The sequence below is a fragment of the Garra rufa genome, chromosome 1, assembly GCF_049309525.1.
Source record: "Garra rufa chromosome 1, GarRuf1.0, whole genome shotgun sequence".
Classification (NCBI taxonomy): Eukaryota; Metazoa; Chordata; class Actinopteri; order Cypriniformes; family Cyprinidae; genus Garra; species Garra rufa.
The window spans coordinates 26,451,116-26,467,879 of record NC_133361.1 but is presented as its reverse complement, the minus strand read 5'-3'; the positions used below and the strand labels follow the sequence as shown (position 1 = coordinate 26,467,879).

The 16,764-nt window shown below is 37.8% G+C and overlaps 1 protein-coding gene across 3 annotated transcripts in view; it reads right to left on the bottom strand.

Moving 5' to 3' along the window:
- brd4 (bromodomain containing 4) overlaps positions 1-16,764 on the bottom strand; it is a 77,251-nt gene that overhangs the window by 39,163 nt on the left and 21,324 nt on the right. For 2 of the 3 annotated variants that reach the window (XM_073838015.1, XM_073838021.1), the window contains exon 1: positions 6,144-6,761. The exons of the other annotated variant lie outside the window; for it this stretch is intronic. In XM_073838015.1, the coding sequence (XP_073694116.1) occupies positions 6,144-6,244 (101 nt within the window). In that variant the 5' untranslated portion in view covers positions 6,245-6,761. Of the gene's footprint in view, positions 1-6,143; positions 6,762-16,764 lie in introns of those variants that run through there. 3 annotated transcript variants of the gene reach the window in all.

Genomic DNA, 16,764 nt, shown 5'->3' with positions numbered 1-16,764 from the left:
CAACTAATTAAATAAACGTTATAAAAATGTTGTTTCATGTCTGCGGTCGCATTTAAAACGCATTGGGAATGCTAAACGTTCATTTTTTTTTTCCTCATTCCAAACGTTTTGGCAGCTACAAGTTATTACACACATTTAATCCATGTCCCTTTGCAATGTCACGTGAATGTGAATAAATGACATAATTAAAAATAATTTCTCTTACACACTAATAACAATCAATGACATGAGATCAAAAGGCACTGGGTCTCATTCACTAATAATTGCGTGGATTACGCCTACTTAAGGCGGGCGTACACGGTGCGATTTTTGAGGTCGTACGAGCTCGCAAGCGTGAGGTGTGTGCTGTTGAATGAGCCGATGTGTTGATCAAACTGGAAATGACCAATCAGAAGCTAAGAAAACCACAGAAGATCGAGAAAGAGGATAAACTCGCTGAACTTTGGCAAGAACAGCGAGCGCTATATGATGTATCGATCGGTGATTGATCACCTATTGTTTGCTACAGCTATTGCTAGCTATAGTGGTGGCCAACTAGCCCCCTGGACGTGCATAATACTACGTTAAAACATACATTACAATGCTGTACAGTGCTGTAGCATTGCAGTTCCAATGTCTTTAATGCATATGTTTGTTAGCACTGCTGTAGAGGTGAACTTTTCGACAGTCCGAAGTCGCACCGTGTACGGCCGCCTTTACACACAAAGGAGAATTTACCACGGAAAAATTCACAACACGTGCATTTGCACATAAATTTGTTCTTAACCTTGTTCTACTGTTAATGAATTTGGAGTATCATAAAGCGACCAAGTGCCCGAGGTTAGTAATCTGCATAAAATGCATCCAAACCATCCCCCATAACCTTTAGCCAGCTGTATACAAGCATAACCTCACATCTTAAGCTAAACGCACCTTTTCTTACTCTTTTATTTGACTAAACGTATTCAAGATCAAAGCTATAAAAAAAGCACTACTAGTCAAAAGTTTTTGAACAGTAAGATTAATATTTTAATTTAATTTTAGTCTCTTCTGCTCACCAAGCTTATATTTATTTGTTCCAAAGTACATCAAAAACAGTACAATTTTGAAATATTTTTACTATTTAAAATAACTGCTCTCTATTTGAATATATTTTAAAATGTAATTTATTCCTGTGATATCAAAGCTGAATTTGTAGCATCATTACTTCAGGCACATGATCCTTCAGAAATCACTGTAATATTCTGATTTGTTGGTCAAAAAAAAAAAAAAAAAACATTATGAGGTTGAAACAGCCGAGCAGAATTTTTTCAGGTTTCTTTGATGAATAGAAAGTTCAGAAGAACTGCATTTATCTGAAATAGAAATATTTTGTAGCATTATAAATGTCTTTATCATTTTTGATTAATTTAAAGCATCCTTGCTAAATAAAAGTATTAATTTATAAAATGTCTTATAGTGTATAATGTTACAAAAGCTTATGTCAGATAAATGCTGATCTTTGAATCTTTCAATTCATGAAAGAATCCTGAAAAAAAAATGACTCAACTGTTTTAAATATTTAAAATAATAATAAAAAGTTTCTTGAACAGCAAATCATATTTGAATGATTTCTGAAGGATAATGTGACAAGACTGGAGTCATGATGACTGGAGAAGACTGGAGTAATGATGCTAAATATTCAGCTTTGAAATCACATGAATAAATTACATTTTAAGATATTTTCAAATAGAAAGCAGTTATTTTAAATAGTAAAAATGTTTCAAAATTGTACTGTTTTTGCTGAACTTTGAATCAAATAAATGCAGACTTGGTGAGCAGAAGAGACTTCTTAAACATTAAAAATCTATCACTTTTGACTGGTAGTGTACATAAGCGTAACCTCACAGCTTGAGGTATAACAGCTTTTCTCACTCTTTAATATCATGAAATGTATTCAATTTTGTAAAAATTATCTAACATATTTATAGAGTGATTGTGTATGTGTGGTTTCAGTTGTTACTACATTTCCTTGTAACTTAAGAATAGATTTTAGTATGAAAGTTATTTCTGAACCATGATTTGTTCATGAAAACATTCATAAACTAGTTTTGTCTGATAATTTCATTTGATTAAGTTTAATTCCATTAACCTTGACATCGATACCCACTCAAACACTAGTCGATATAATAAGCGTCAAGAGTCTCAATAACCATGACAGCTTCTATTTAACTTAACGTTTGTGCAAACTTTGTTTAATGGCTTTTAAACTGGCATGCAGAAACGTACTCTACAAAGTAGTGCTTTGACAAAAGCCCGGTCAAAATCCACACCAACTACTAGAAGCAATAAATGTGCTAATATAGCCATCCAAAGCTTTACCTTTGGACAACTTGCGACGTGATGTTAAAGCTGTCAGTTTGGGTTGTAAAACTCGTCATTGCTCCTAGGCTCTGCTCAACATTACTATTATTGAGAACAATGACTGAACTCAACTCATGTTTCCGCCAAACTTAAATAATTACACAAGTGCAACAGGTGTTCTGGTGCTTTACAGACTGGAAATAGCATAGAAAACAGGTTGCACCACTAACAAGAGTGTGAACTTTATAAACTTTCCCTCCCAAACTCCCATGACCACCAAGGACTAACTATAACCGCAGTAGCGTCTGACCCGGGGCGCTAAACTTCCTGCCCCAATCGCCCAGCGGAATAAAAGCTGACCTCTGAACTGGACACAGATCATTACGTACCACTATGGAATGTGCGTGAGGGAGGAAGCAGCTCTGGTTACCAAACACGAACGCACACACGCACCAGGAAATCTGGTTCTGCAGGCAGGCCAAGCCCAAGCGTGACACACGAAAGGGAGGGTGTTAAAAACCGCCGGCAAACAAAATGGCTGCGTCCCTAACGAAAGTAAACAATTAATCATTCATGCTTACTGGGAGTTTCTCAGGACAGAAATTTCGTTTCGGGCTCCCAGCGGAGGTCTAGGTACAGGACCGGGGCAGCAGGTTTATTTGCTTGAAAGCATATGCATAAATAATAAATGAAACTGTACAGAGTCAGTTGCCCAGGCCAAGAGTCCCACCTCCCTCATCCATCTCCCCTCTCCTCTTTCACACTCTGGTCTCGCCAGCACTCCTCCTGGGAGCCGGTCTTCTCTACGTCTCATAGCCACTTCAGCTGCCAGCAGAAAGGAGTAAAACAGTCAAACTTCACAGTTGCGTTTCCACACTACAAACGGCTCCCGAAGTGGAGGGAACTAATCTGCGCAAACATCAGCGGGGACTCCATGGACACCTCTTGTCAAACAAAACAGAGGTGTTTTGAACATTTGCTGCGCCGTGTTGTGTTTGTTCTGGCGCTTTGTTGGTGACCTAAAACGACTCCGAACGGGGTCTAACAAATGTCTATTGGAGAACGGAGCCAGGAGCGCACTGGCACACGGTAGGCATGTGCGCAATGTGACTGGAGAACTTTTTTCCACTGCAGCAGCTCTCCGACTGCAACTGTTCCACATGCCTCACACGACTCCGGGGTGGGAATGTCCAACTCGCATGTGACATACATTCACAAGCCTCAAGGCCGCTTGTTATGCTAAGAGGTTTAATGTGAATATTTGAAGGAACATGGGAACATTTTAGTCTGTCATTCACTAAAATGCAAAGGTAGTACAGAAAACTCATACTAATTTGCTTTTCTATAGTGTTGGGGAAAGGTACTTTTTTTTTTTTAAGTAATACATTGCAACATTGTGTTAGGCCCTAAAAAAAGTAACTAATTACGTTACTTGGGGTGTGTTCACACTTGTCATTTTTGGTTTGATTAAAACAAATTCTGGTGCAATTGCTCTATTAGTGCGTTCATTTGAGTAAGTGTAAACACTGCTATCCGAACCCTGGTGCGCACCAAACAAGCGGACCGAGATGGCTAGAGAATGAACTCTGGTGCGGTTTGAATGAAATATAAATGCAACACGGACCAAATACTTCTAAACAAACCAAAAACAGCAAGTAATGACAAGATGTGATGCTATGCAACATGATTTCATGAAAGGAAACAACCGGTGTATCCAAAACAAAATGAGCAGAGGGCAAACGTAGAGGTAAAGTGACTTTTATTAGCGCTTTGTGAGTTTGCAGGTGGTGAAAATAAAATCATATACATGCAACGATGCAACAAAGCACGCTTAGTCCAGCAGACGGCATCATGGGGAATTCAACTCAAATGCTTTAAGTTGAACGCACCTTTTCCTTTTGTTTGGAAAGTTTGGTGAGTTCCGTTGCAAAATATCCATCACTCAACCTGACAAACCAGGTTGTAAAAGTATCACTATGCCTTTAGGTTCTGTATCTTTAGGTTCGAGGTGTGAACACTAAGCAGACCAGGACTAAATGTATCATTTTCCTTTTTGGTCTGAACCAAATGAACCAAACTACAAGTGTAAACACACCCTTAGTTACTTTTTACAGAAAGTAATGTGTTCTGTTACTTTTGCATTACTTTTTAAATCTGGGCAGGGCTTGCTTGCTTGTTTTTAATTTAAAAAGTTGTATTTTTAGCAAATGTAAAAGCCCTTTCGTGCCAAAAAATGAAATGAAAAAGCCTCAGGTTGAAAGAAAAGTAAATTTACGTCTGTACAGTAAAACACAGAAGTTCAACACTCTTCAGCAATAAAAAAAAAAAAAATGAAGCAGAATTGTCAGTTCTGATCTAAAGTCATTTTTGCCTATTAGTATGGTTGAACTGGATCACAAAAGGTCAGTAGCTAAGACATTGGTTTACAAAATAGGATTAAATACATAAAGGATATTTGTTTTATTTAACATTTAATTCAGGTTTGCGTCATATTCTGACTTCACATTTTATTGTTTTAATTCATTTTCAATACTGACTCTGTTTTTGTTTGCGAGTGGGATGAATTCTAGAACTAAAGTAACATCTTACTCCCGACTTCTCTCAACATGGGGACAGGAGAATTGTCGGTCAATAAATGGGAAAGCAAAGTAACTGGCGTTACTTATTTGAGAAAGTAACTATATTTTCTTGCAAATTAAAAATAATGCATTACTTTACTAGTTACTTGAAAAAAGTAATCTGATCACATTACCCCCAACACTGCTTTTCTACGTACACCTGAAGGACTTTGTCTGGTTAAACATGTGAAGGACAGTAGGAAGTCTATTCAAAGAACAGCTCAGAAGAGAGTAAATAAACAAGGACAAACTTCCTAAGAGTAAAGATGCCCTATTGTAAATGCAGACCTTGACGAAAAACTGATATTCCCATCCACATTTTTTCCAGATATTTCTCAGTGCTCAATAAGGTCTGGCATGTGACCCTGGACCACAAAACCAGTCTTAAGTAGCATGGGTATGTTTATAGCAATAGTCAAAAATACATTGTATGGGTTAAAATTATCTATTTTTATTTTTTGCCAAAAATCATTAGGATATTACATTATAATCATGTTCCATGAATATATTTAGTAATTTTCCTACCGTAGACACATAAAAACATAACTTTCAATTAGTAATATGCCTTGCTAAAAACTTTGTGGACAACTTTAAAAGGTAATTTTCTCAGTATTTAGATTTTTTGCACTCTCAGATTCCAGATTTTCAAATAGTTCCATCTTAGCCAAATACGGTCCCAACTTCACAAAAAATTGACCCTTATGACTAGTTTTGTGGTCAAGAGTCACATATGTAAGGTTTAAAACTAACTAAACATTTGTGTATTAACAGTAAGTCTGAGATCACCATTCACTAAAGTTGCTAAATCATAGCCGGCTGAACCCTCTCCTTCTGCCACAACAAATACACCACCCCCTTCTTCCTCTGAAAAACCCACCCCCTCCCCCTGCTTACTCACACACCCCCTCTCTCCCTCCGGGAGGCTGCCTATTCGGGGCTTTTAGCCATTTTACCAACAATGCCACCCTTTAAAACACTATTTTAAGGAAAAACTCTTAGTGAAGGACAAATATTACTAACCTGAAGTGAAAATGTAAAATAACCTAGTAAACCAACCCAAAAGACTCTCAGACAAAATCTGAATCTCTACTAAGTTCAATCAAGATCAAGCTAGCAAGCTACTATACAACACAAGCAAACGACACCGGTGATTAGTTGTGTAACGCTCGGAAAAGCAACTTCACAGAAACTTATCACTTTTACCTCTTAACAGGGACGGAGCAATGTGCGATTTTTTCCAAAAGGGCATCTAGTGTCTGAAAATCCAGCAAATCATTGGACTTGGAATGCATTTTGTAATCCATTTATGAGTTCCTCTCAGCACAAAAGCAAAAGCAAAACAGAAAGGGAACTAAAAGGCAAGAAAAGTTCCGTCACTCGTTCCCAAAACACGGCGACTTCTTGCTCTCGAATCTCCAGTACTGACGTATGTGTCCTAAAATCCACTGCGCCAAATACATGTTAATCCATAGTTAGTCCACCATAGTCCTGAGAAAAGGGTTTCGCGGTTCCTGAGAAGCCTCTAATCGGAGTCTCGCTCGCGAGTGAGAGAGAGGCGCAGAGGCCCGAGGCCGGCTGGATCTGTTAGCTCTGTGCGCCGGTCGGCTCTCTACCCCCTCCCCCCGTCGGCAGCACAACGGCCCAGTTGCCACAGGCACTTCGCCCCATTGTGTGTCCACCCGAGGCCTCGCTCGCACAAACCGCTTCTAGGAAAGCGGGGGAGTGGACGGACGAGCGAAGACGGCTCGGTAAAAAGCCAGAACGCGCACTTTCTTTCTCTAGCTCGTTCGCCGAGAGCAGCGTGCTCTTACTCAACAGTGAAAATGGCTCTGGCGCTTCCTCATTGAGAAGAGGCTCTACCCACACACCCCTCCCTTGCTCGTTTCTCTAACCCCTCCCTTCTCTTTCCCCATCAATAGCTTGAGCACTCTCCACCCTCCCTCCCTCTCTCTCTCTCTCTCTCTCTCTCTTCCTGCCTGGCTCTTTCTCTCTTCTCAGCATATACACACACACCTTCGCCTCCCCACCCCCTTCCTCCCTCCGTTTCGCCTTCCCCCACTCATTCTTTTCAGACCGATCTTCTTGTGCCTCCCCCACTACACCAAGGGCCGCCTTATCTGCTGCCTCTCCACACGCCGCACACATTCACACATGTCTAGACTGCACCGGCACCAAAAAAAAGCCACAGTGGGGCTGCCCAACCAGAGCGCAGGAACTGCCCTCCGTGCCAAACTACACGGACGCTCGAGACGCTGTGTGGATGGAAACAGTGAGCGAGTGGACCCACGGGAGGGTGAATTAGAGGACAAGACAGAAACACACCTCCATGAGACACATGAAAGACTGACGTAAATACTCCTCGGACACCGCTTGCTTGGTGTTATCTGCGGTAAGGATTTTTCCATGTGCTCTCCAAGGTAACAAATTTTGATACAGGCGGCCTCGAGTTTGGTGTGGAAATTATGAGCGCTTGTTTTTGCACCTGGGTTCTTCGTGTTGAGTCTAAAGTGGAGAGGTTATAGCCACCGTGGCTTATTAAACGGTTTGTTCACCCAAAATTCAAACTGTGTCATCGCTCATCCTCACGCCTTTCCAAACATGTCTAAATGACGACTTCTTCCGCGGAGCATGGAAAAGCAGCACGAAAGTAGTCCACATGACTCGTGTGTTACGTTACAAGTCGCCTGTAGCCACACGGAAGATTTGTGTGACTAAAGACAAGTCATCACTCACTAAAAAAATCTTTCTTCCACAGCTCTCGTGTTTCATTTGCACTTGTTCGCATATTCAAAAAAAGATATACATGAGAACCAATGGCTGTTGAACTCACTGAAACCTAACCTTGAAGTGTCAAAAAGAAGATTATTTTCAGAACTACTAAACTTTCAATCTGTTTCAATGTTAACCAAGGATTAGCAATATTTCTACAGCATCTATTAATTTTCTGGCATGTAAATTTCAACATTTACCTAGATTTTTTTTAAATCAAAAGGAAAATCTGATAAGATCAATGCACTGTCAAATGAACAACTAATTAATAATTTTATTTTTACTAAAGTGGGGCACACACTATAAGATAATCAGGCCGATTTCAGGCAAAAACTCTCCCCTTTCAACAAGCCTAGGTAAAGTGCCAATTATCTTGATGGTTTTACAGATTATCTTACTCGATTTTCCTGTGGTGTGGGGTGTGTTCGGAGTGACTAAATCTGCTCAGAAGAATGCCGGGGATGCACTAATCTGAAATCGTAAATATCCAACATAATGACAATCAGAAATCCTGTTGTGTGTTGGGAACCCTGAGGACGAATGTGCACGCACTCTGTAGATTGTCACTTGGATTGATATGATTCCCAAACAGAAAGTGAGCCGACAGATGATGGAAGCATTACTCATCTCCAGCTCATGCTGTAACATGTAACGTCCATGTTCTTTATCCAAACCTGTCTTTTCTTCCACAAATTTTCAGTTAAAAAGAAAAAGTCTATAAATTATCATTTCTTTACTCTAAAGTTAATGTGTTTACCAATGATATATCAATTTATCTCTGAGGGGAACTGAATGTCATAAAAGTTCAGATGGCATTTTCAATTTCAGTGTTTGCAAACAGTGTTGACTTTTTGTGGGCGGAGCCTATCTGGTGGCAGAAAATGACAGTTTTCAAGTAGCAGCCTGTGGAAGCCATGGAATAAAAAAAAGGTAAAGCAGAGATATTTAAAAATAGGTAAATGTAAAATGTTATAGGTTTAAACAGTAGTTCATTCTGTAACTGTAGTGCTTATACAATACGTCCCCTATGAACTGCATGTGAAATTTACGTATGCCTATTTTTTAAAACAAATTTAAGCTTTAAAAGTAGAGTAATCATAGCAGGTTTCATCCATTAGTATGTCTGTTTAAACATCTTCATTTAGCTTCAAATGGCATCTTTGACGACAGTATTCTATAAAGATGATTTGCATTCCGATTCTGACATCTCTGAAGGCACACATTTTTTCCTCTTATAAATTTTACCCGATTCTCTCCACTTTACCCGAACGTCTACTCCAAATTGGTCAAAGCATATTAAAACTGTGTTCATAAGCAGCTCTGCTTTGTTTACAGCTGTAACCAGAAAAAGCTGTATTGCCGCTGTTCCATAAGTGCCATCTACTGGCAGAGAATGAATTTGCAGATTCACTCATTTGCCGTTTTTTGTTACGTGCAGATATGTCTTATGTGTTATAGTTTTACAAAAAGTCAGACCGTCCCATTTGAGCTTCAAATTTCAAAGTTATACAATATAATTTAAATTAAAAAAACTGCTCATGCTGCGTGTACGCAGAATCTTTGTTTGGATTGCGATTAAAATACAGTGGTTTAAAGAGCACAGGCAAAGCCTTAGCTGGCTTATATAAAGAGATTTCTCCTATTAGTGTTATTTATCTATAAATTAAAGTAAATACAAAGAAATATAAAGCATTTTGTCCAAGCAATAATAAAAGGAAACTTTCCATTTAGAGTTTGTTCTAAATCTAATTTTGTTCAAATAAATTGTAAGAAAATTGTATAGTGACATCAATATTGTGATTCATAAGACATTATTAGTCGAGTATTAATTTGAGTATAATGCGTCACTCTATTTTGCCATGCTCATTTACATGAATGAACTATAGTGTCCTGCACTCACTAGTTAAAAAAAAATTAAAACTAATATCTGGTGTCCAAATAATTTGTGGTTTGACTGTAGGAATATATCTATATATGACTACATACAGTAAGAGCTTGACAGTCACTGGTAGGCTTCCACTTTATGGAAAATTGTGAGTTTGGAATGACATGATGAGCAAATGACAACACATTTTCATTTATGGGTGAACTATCCCTTTAAGCACAGAATTACACATCAATGTTTGTGTGACCGAGTGGGACGACCTCTCATTCCCCTAAAGACCTGCCGTCTACATCGACTGTCTCCTCCCCCGATGGCATCAGCCCACCATCTGTCCACACACACACCTCATCATCATCATCATCATCATGACTCAGGCTAATTTCCACCCATCCTCCCGCCTTCCCTGCCACTTTTACATCACTCTCTTTTACTTTCAGTTCAGGACCACCCAGTTACAACGCAGAAAGCCAGCACACAGCGGAAGGGAAAATGTTGGAAGGGAAAGAGAAGAACGCATAGAAAAGGGCATAAAAAGAAAAAAAAAGACATTAAAATGAATGAGATTCAGCAGTTAAATCACTTACATCTAGGGTTTACAGATAAAGATATTTATCTTTTGATAAATGCTTTAATATGCTCTGAAATGATTAAGGGCCATTTTTGTCCATCAGAAGAATTAATATTTTAAACCTTGCAATCAAGATGAAAAATGTTTAAAGTAAAATCAAAACTCAACACATAAAATTCAATGCTTTTCAATATAGGAAAATTATGTCATTTTATTTGTATGCCCTAATATAACAATACATAACTTGCTCCTTATGTATTCTTATATTGGGGCATATTTGCATTCTTATATTGAAAAATGGAAAATATGAAGAAACACTGAACAATTTAAAACAAACCTTCATATTTTTCACTTTTGATTATCTATATATTTTATTTAATATTTACCTTCCAGTTTTCCTGTCTGAAATGCCTTGCAGGGACTTTAAAACATTTATGCATGCAAATTATTCTCCAATATATTAAAAAACAAAACAGTTGTGGGCTAAAACCTCAATAACAGGCTGTACACATCCATCCCTCAAAGCCTCGTTTTCTTCGGCGTCAAATTAAATATGGTGTCTCCTCTAAGGTCCATGTAGATTTGATTCGGTCTCATTATAGGACACTTGTAAACAATCATTCCAACCCAAAAGGGAGAGGGATTTACATTAGAAGCTAACGAGCAATTATCACGTATTGAGTGCCAGTGAGAATAAAAGCGGGGCGTCGTGCTGGGCCATGTGAGAGTGACAGATCTCTATAGAGATAAGGTCACAACAGCAGATACAATGTCGATGAACAGATGTGAAGAGGGGGAATCCTGTGTAAGCTCATCCACCTCTTTATAAACCCAAACCTTCACTCCTCAGACAGAGAGACAAAAACATTGTTATCTTTGTCTTTCATGCCATTTGCTGCTTTTATTCATTGGTGAAAGTAATAATCCAGGTTTAAACTCACAACATCAGCACAGCTCAATATTATACTGTATGCATTGAACCACTGTGCCACAGTTCTAACTACCTTAAGCCTTTAAGCGCTAATTACCGGTGCTTGCTAAAGCAAACATCATTACTCATACTTGGTTAACGGGTTCAAATTGGAATTAAAATAGGCAAATAACCTGTGATGTTAATACTACTGACACAAATAGCATCTCAAAATCATATGCATTGAAGAGAGAGGCGTAATATTAAAAAGCTCTGAACACAATTCTCACCTGGATAACAACACTTTTGATTAAAAGTACAGTAATATTAAGAAGTGTTATTATATTTTTTATAACTGTTTATTTGAACATTTTTAAATGAAATTTATTCCTGTGATGCAAAGCTAGAAGTTTAGCATCATTATTCCAGTCTTAAGTGTCACACGGTCCTTCAAAAATCATTCTAATATTAGGGACCTATGAAATCTGTTGAAATCCAAATTTAATTTTTTCTAGGCTAAATTTCTAGACTTAAATTACAAATTAAATACAAAGCATCTCTAATAAATTAAAATCATGAAACTTACACAATTTAACAGCAATTTATTAACAGTTTAACAAAACATTTTCTATGCCATATGAAACATTAACCTTTTTTTCCCATCAAATTCAGCTTTATTTCTTTACCAAATTCAGTTTTTTTTTTCTGTTTGAATTTCTTTTAATTGTTACATTAGAAATATCAAGAAGCATGTCTAATTAATTGAAATCATGAAACGTACACAATTTAACAGCTATTTATGAAAGGTTTAAACTTTTTTTAATGCCCAATGAAACAGATTAGTTATTTTTTCTTAAATTCAGTTGTATTTTTACCAAATTTATTTCTTCTGCTTTAATTGTTAAATTAAAAATATTATATTAAAAAGCATGTCTAATAAACTGAAATCATAAAACTTACAGAATGTAACAGTAATTTATTACAAGTTTAACAAAAATTAAATTTTTCATGCCCTATGAAACACATTTTTGTTATTTTCTTCTCAAATTCAGTTTTTGTACCAAATTAAGTTTTTCCCCTCTTTTATTTGTTCTAGACAATTAAACAGTACTTTTATTAAAAGTTTAACAAAGTTACTTAATTGCATTTCTAATGCCCTATAAAAACACATTTTACTTATTTATCTCTCAGTTTTATTTTTACCAACATTTTTTTTCCCAGTTTAAAATTTTCCTGGATTGTTTTTTTTTTCTGTTTTAATTGTTAAATTAAAAATAATAATCAAAAAGCATGTCTAATTAACTGAAATCACAAACCTTACCCAATTTAACAGCAATTTATTAAAAGCTTAACAAACATTACATTTTCAATGCCCTGAGAGACACATTTGACTTATTTTTCTCTCAAAATCCGTTTTATTTTTACCAAATTCATTTTTTTACCATTTAAATTTTACCGTTTTATTTGTTAAAATTTTAAATATTAATCAAAAAGCATGTCTAATTAATCGAAATCGCGAACCTTACACAATTTATAAGTTTAACAAATATATAATTTTTAAAGCCCTATGAAATACATTTTAGGTTTTTTTTCCCCTCAAATTCAGTTGTATTATTCTGCTTTGCATTAATTTTCTGAATTCAATTTTAATAGTTTAATTAAAAAAAAAAAAAGGTGTTGCGCATTTTTTCTAAAAATAAATTCAGGTAAATATTCATTAAAATATATATATATATTTTTTTTATTAGTAATAGTACTATTTTGGTCACAGTTTCTTTAAGTTCAGACCTAACTTTTATTTTCACGGGTTCCTGTGAAGACCAACAAATTTCTGTTTTATAGTTTTTCTCAAAAGAAAAATGCTCATAAAGTGACTCTCAGGAGCAGTTATAGAGATTGTTTGTGTGTTCATGTATTCATACTGTATATTGAGGCACCAGAAGCTGAAAACACGCGTATGTTGCGCACTTAAAGGTGCACTGTGTAATATTTAAGATGATCTCTAGACAGAGGTGCAATATAATATGCATAACTATGTTTTCAGGGGTGTATAAAGACCTTACTTAATGAACCATTATGTTTTTATTACCTTAGAATTATCAGTTTATATCTACATACTAGGGCTGCACGATATATCGAAAAAATATCGTTATTGCGATAACAGTGTACGCGATATTGGTATCTCAACCAACCTTTGTTCCTCTCAGCGGCCGAGTTCCACTCACGCAGGGGCGTAAAAAAAAGTCCTGTTTGTGTCCTCCGACTTTCAAAAGGTTTTGTTAAAGTAATCTCTTGTGTTGTAGAATGCACGCTCAGCGCCACCGAGAGTTGAGCGATAGTTAAAACAAAACCAAAAGTAAAACGCACACCCGCATTCAAAAGCAATTTTAATACCCCGCGTTTAGACAGCGACTAACCAATGCGTGCAAATTAGGCTACATAAAATATCTAGGCAGTTATTAGAATGTGGGCTCTATTAAGTTTTGTAGTCGTCTATAACGACCTAAAATTTGGTCTCTATTTGCACTTTGAATATTGAAAGAGTAGCCTACTTTGATTATGGCTGCATAATAAAGAACTGTGTCGTTTATTTTTTGTTATTTATACTGTAGATTGATTAAAAATGCAGTGGTCGTCTCTAATTTAAATGGCTGTACCTGTAATAGAGAAAATAAACATTTTGTTCATTTACTCATTTTCATTCATTCTTGTCCCTTGCTTAGGGCATAAAATACATTTATAAAAAGGCTTTCAGAATCAGCCAGGGGAGTTGCTAGACCTAAAGCTCTACTGGGGCACAGGCCCCCATTACTCGTTAATTCAGTTGTTGCATGTAGTTTAATGTCTTTATTTTGGTATTATCAATGTAAATTATAACTCAAATTTAAGATTTAATTGGGGCACAGCATATTTTTACTGGGGCACGTGTTTAAAAGATGCTCTTGAGTGTACATGTTACATGTAAATAAAATGTCAAAATATCTGTAGAGGTTTTAAGACATTCATAGTGTTTTAAAGTCAAAATTTTTGTAACTTCATTAACTTTTTTTTGTAGCCTGAATTACATTTAATTCGGATGACAGATGAATATCTCTTACCTGATTATTTTAGTATGATCATTACATATATAAATGATAAAAAAATAGATAATAATAATCATTTTAAAAAAGCATTTCTCTAGGGAAAATGTTATATCGCAAGAAATATCGTTATCGCAATATTGAACACCAATATCGCATATCGCATATTTTCCCAATATCGTGCAGCCCTACTACATACACCGCGGGTCCCCTCACTGACGCAATGAACAAGTAACAGTAATATTCACAATAGCATTGTTTTATTGAATGATTAAGTAAATATAATTCCTTAAATTACGTTTTAAAAGAAATCTCACTATTCGTTGCTGTCAAAAATGGCGAGATTTTAATCCTGTATCGGCTTCTGTAGTTCTGTAAAGGGAGGGGTGAGCGGTGGACTGTTGCAATTTACAACCTCGCCGCTAGATGCCGCAAAAATCTACACACTGCACCTTTAAGTATGAAACTGCGCATCTGCACAATTCATTAACAGAGACTCACAGAAAAATCTGAATTCATATTCAAACAGTATTTTTGCTGCTTAATATTCATAGACACATCGCATTTTGAACAAAGCGTACAAACCTACTTTTGACTATCCATCCCAAATTTGCAAAATTCCATGACATCCAGCATTATACAGTAAACAATTCCATGTCCAGAAATTCAATCCGCATTTTCCGCATTTCTGCTCAAGAAACATTTCTGATTATCAAAGCTCAAAACATTGTGGAAATTAACACACAAGCCAGTTTTCAAAATATTCCACTATGTTAGTGAGGACATTTGGCCCTTACAAGCAAATCAAAACTTGTACCCACAGTGCTTCCTGTCTGCCAGAGGGGACAGGAACTCTAACCTTTGACCTCAACCCCTCACATTCCAGGTAAACCTCTATCCAGCCCCAACCATCTGCACTCACTTTTACTGCCTCATCACAAGACTCCACCACTCCTTTAAGTGTGTGTGGGGGTGTGTGTGTACGTGAGATCGGTGTTTTCTGTGTCTTCAGGCTGTGTATATTGCTGGGGGGAGGAAGAGACATCCTCCAATTTCACATTCTGTCAGGAAGCCCTCTGCAGCAGCGCGCCAGAGCCCGGCCAAACAGCGGCAATCCCTCCACCCGGAGAACACGTGCCTTCCCCAACACCGCCCCAGACAATACAGCAGCTGCCTGAGTGACAAAGCACAACTCGACCCTCACAAGCATTTGGTGGCTGATTTTCTGTGTGCGCGCTCTCCTGCATTCAAACATAGATTGGTTTGGGGTGGGGGGGGGGAAATGAGGGGGATGGGAGGAATGGATGAGGAGGCGGCAGCGAGCGCCTTCAGACTTCTGAGCCCATTAATCATCTGAACATTTGAGAAGCCCGAGCCAACAGGGACCTGGCTGGAGAGAACAGGGACAAGTAATCTTCTCTGCGTGTGTGTGTGTGTGTGTGTGTGTGTGTGTGTGTGTGTGTGTGTGTCTGCATCGGGGAGGAGTACAAAGGCTAGAGCAGGTGAGAGTGAGCCCATGAAGAAAAGAGGGAAGTACAGGATAGACAAAAAACAGAACAATGAAAGGCTTTCATGTGACCCATTGAGTGAAATGAAGATGAGAGACACACACAAAAAAAAGAGAGCTCTCCTCTCTCCCCATCTGCTCCTAACGTAAGCCTCCTGTGGCACACGGGACAGAACCCCTCCCCATCTGTCGTTTGGGGCGACATGCCCTGCGCTGACACAGTAGCCATACGCTGGCACACACGAGCGCCAACAGACGCCTTGACCCCTCTCTGTCTCCTGTCATACAGCCGCCGCGCTGCACGCACCAGTCGTGACTCGCACACACTCACAGCGGTGGACATGTCCTCTGGAGGACACAGATCATCTTCAAAAGGGCACGAGCAGAAACAAGTCAACTATTTTTGACGCAGATGCAAACAAACACTGCCCTCAAGCCCAGCTGAAAATGTGTGCGGTGCTGGGTGCATCTTCTGTATGGCAGACTGTAGAATTTAGAAAGGGCCTCCATGTACACTACCAGTCAAATGTTTCTGAAGAGCAAGATTTTGAATGTTTTTAAAGAAGTCTCTGCTGCTTACCAAGCCTGCATTTATTTGATTCAAAGTACAGCAACAACAGTAAAATTCTGAAATAATTTTACTACTTAAAGGAGAAGTCCGGTGTGATATTGACCTAAAGTGTATTGAAACATGATACCGAGTGTAAACGTACCTTGCATATCTCATCTCGTCTTGTCCACTGCAGTCCAAAATCTGGGGTTTGTTAGCCGATGCTCAGAACAGGTACTGTCTGTATAAATCTTCTTGTAAATAAACTACCGGTGCTTTATGAGTTCTCAATGTCTCATTTTAAATGTCAGGGCCCTTGGAAGTCAACCAATGAAGTGTGGAGCTACTTTGTGTCTCGTAAATGGTGTAAAACAGTGATTTATTTACATGGCTACTTCGATGCCCTATTGACTCTCATTGACAACCTGTTGTGAGCATCGGCTAACTAACCCCAGATTTCGGACTGCAGGACACAACCCGAGATGAGATATGCAAGGTACGTTCACACTCGGTATCATGATTCAATACACTTTAGGTCAAAATCACACCGGAGTT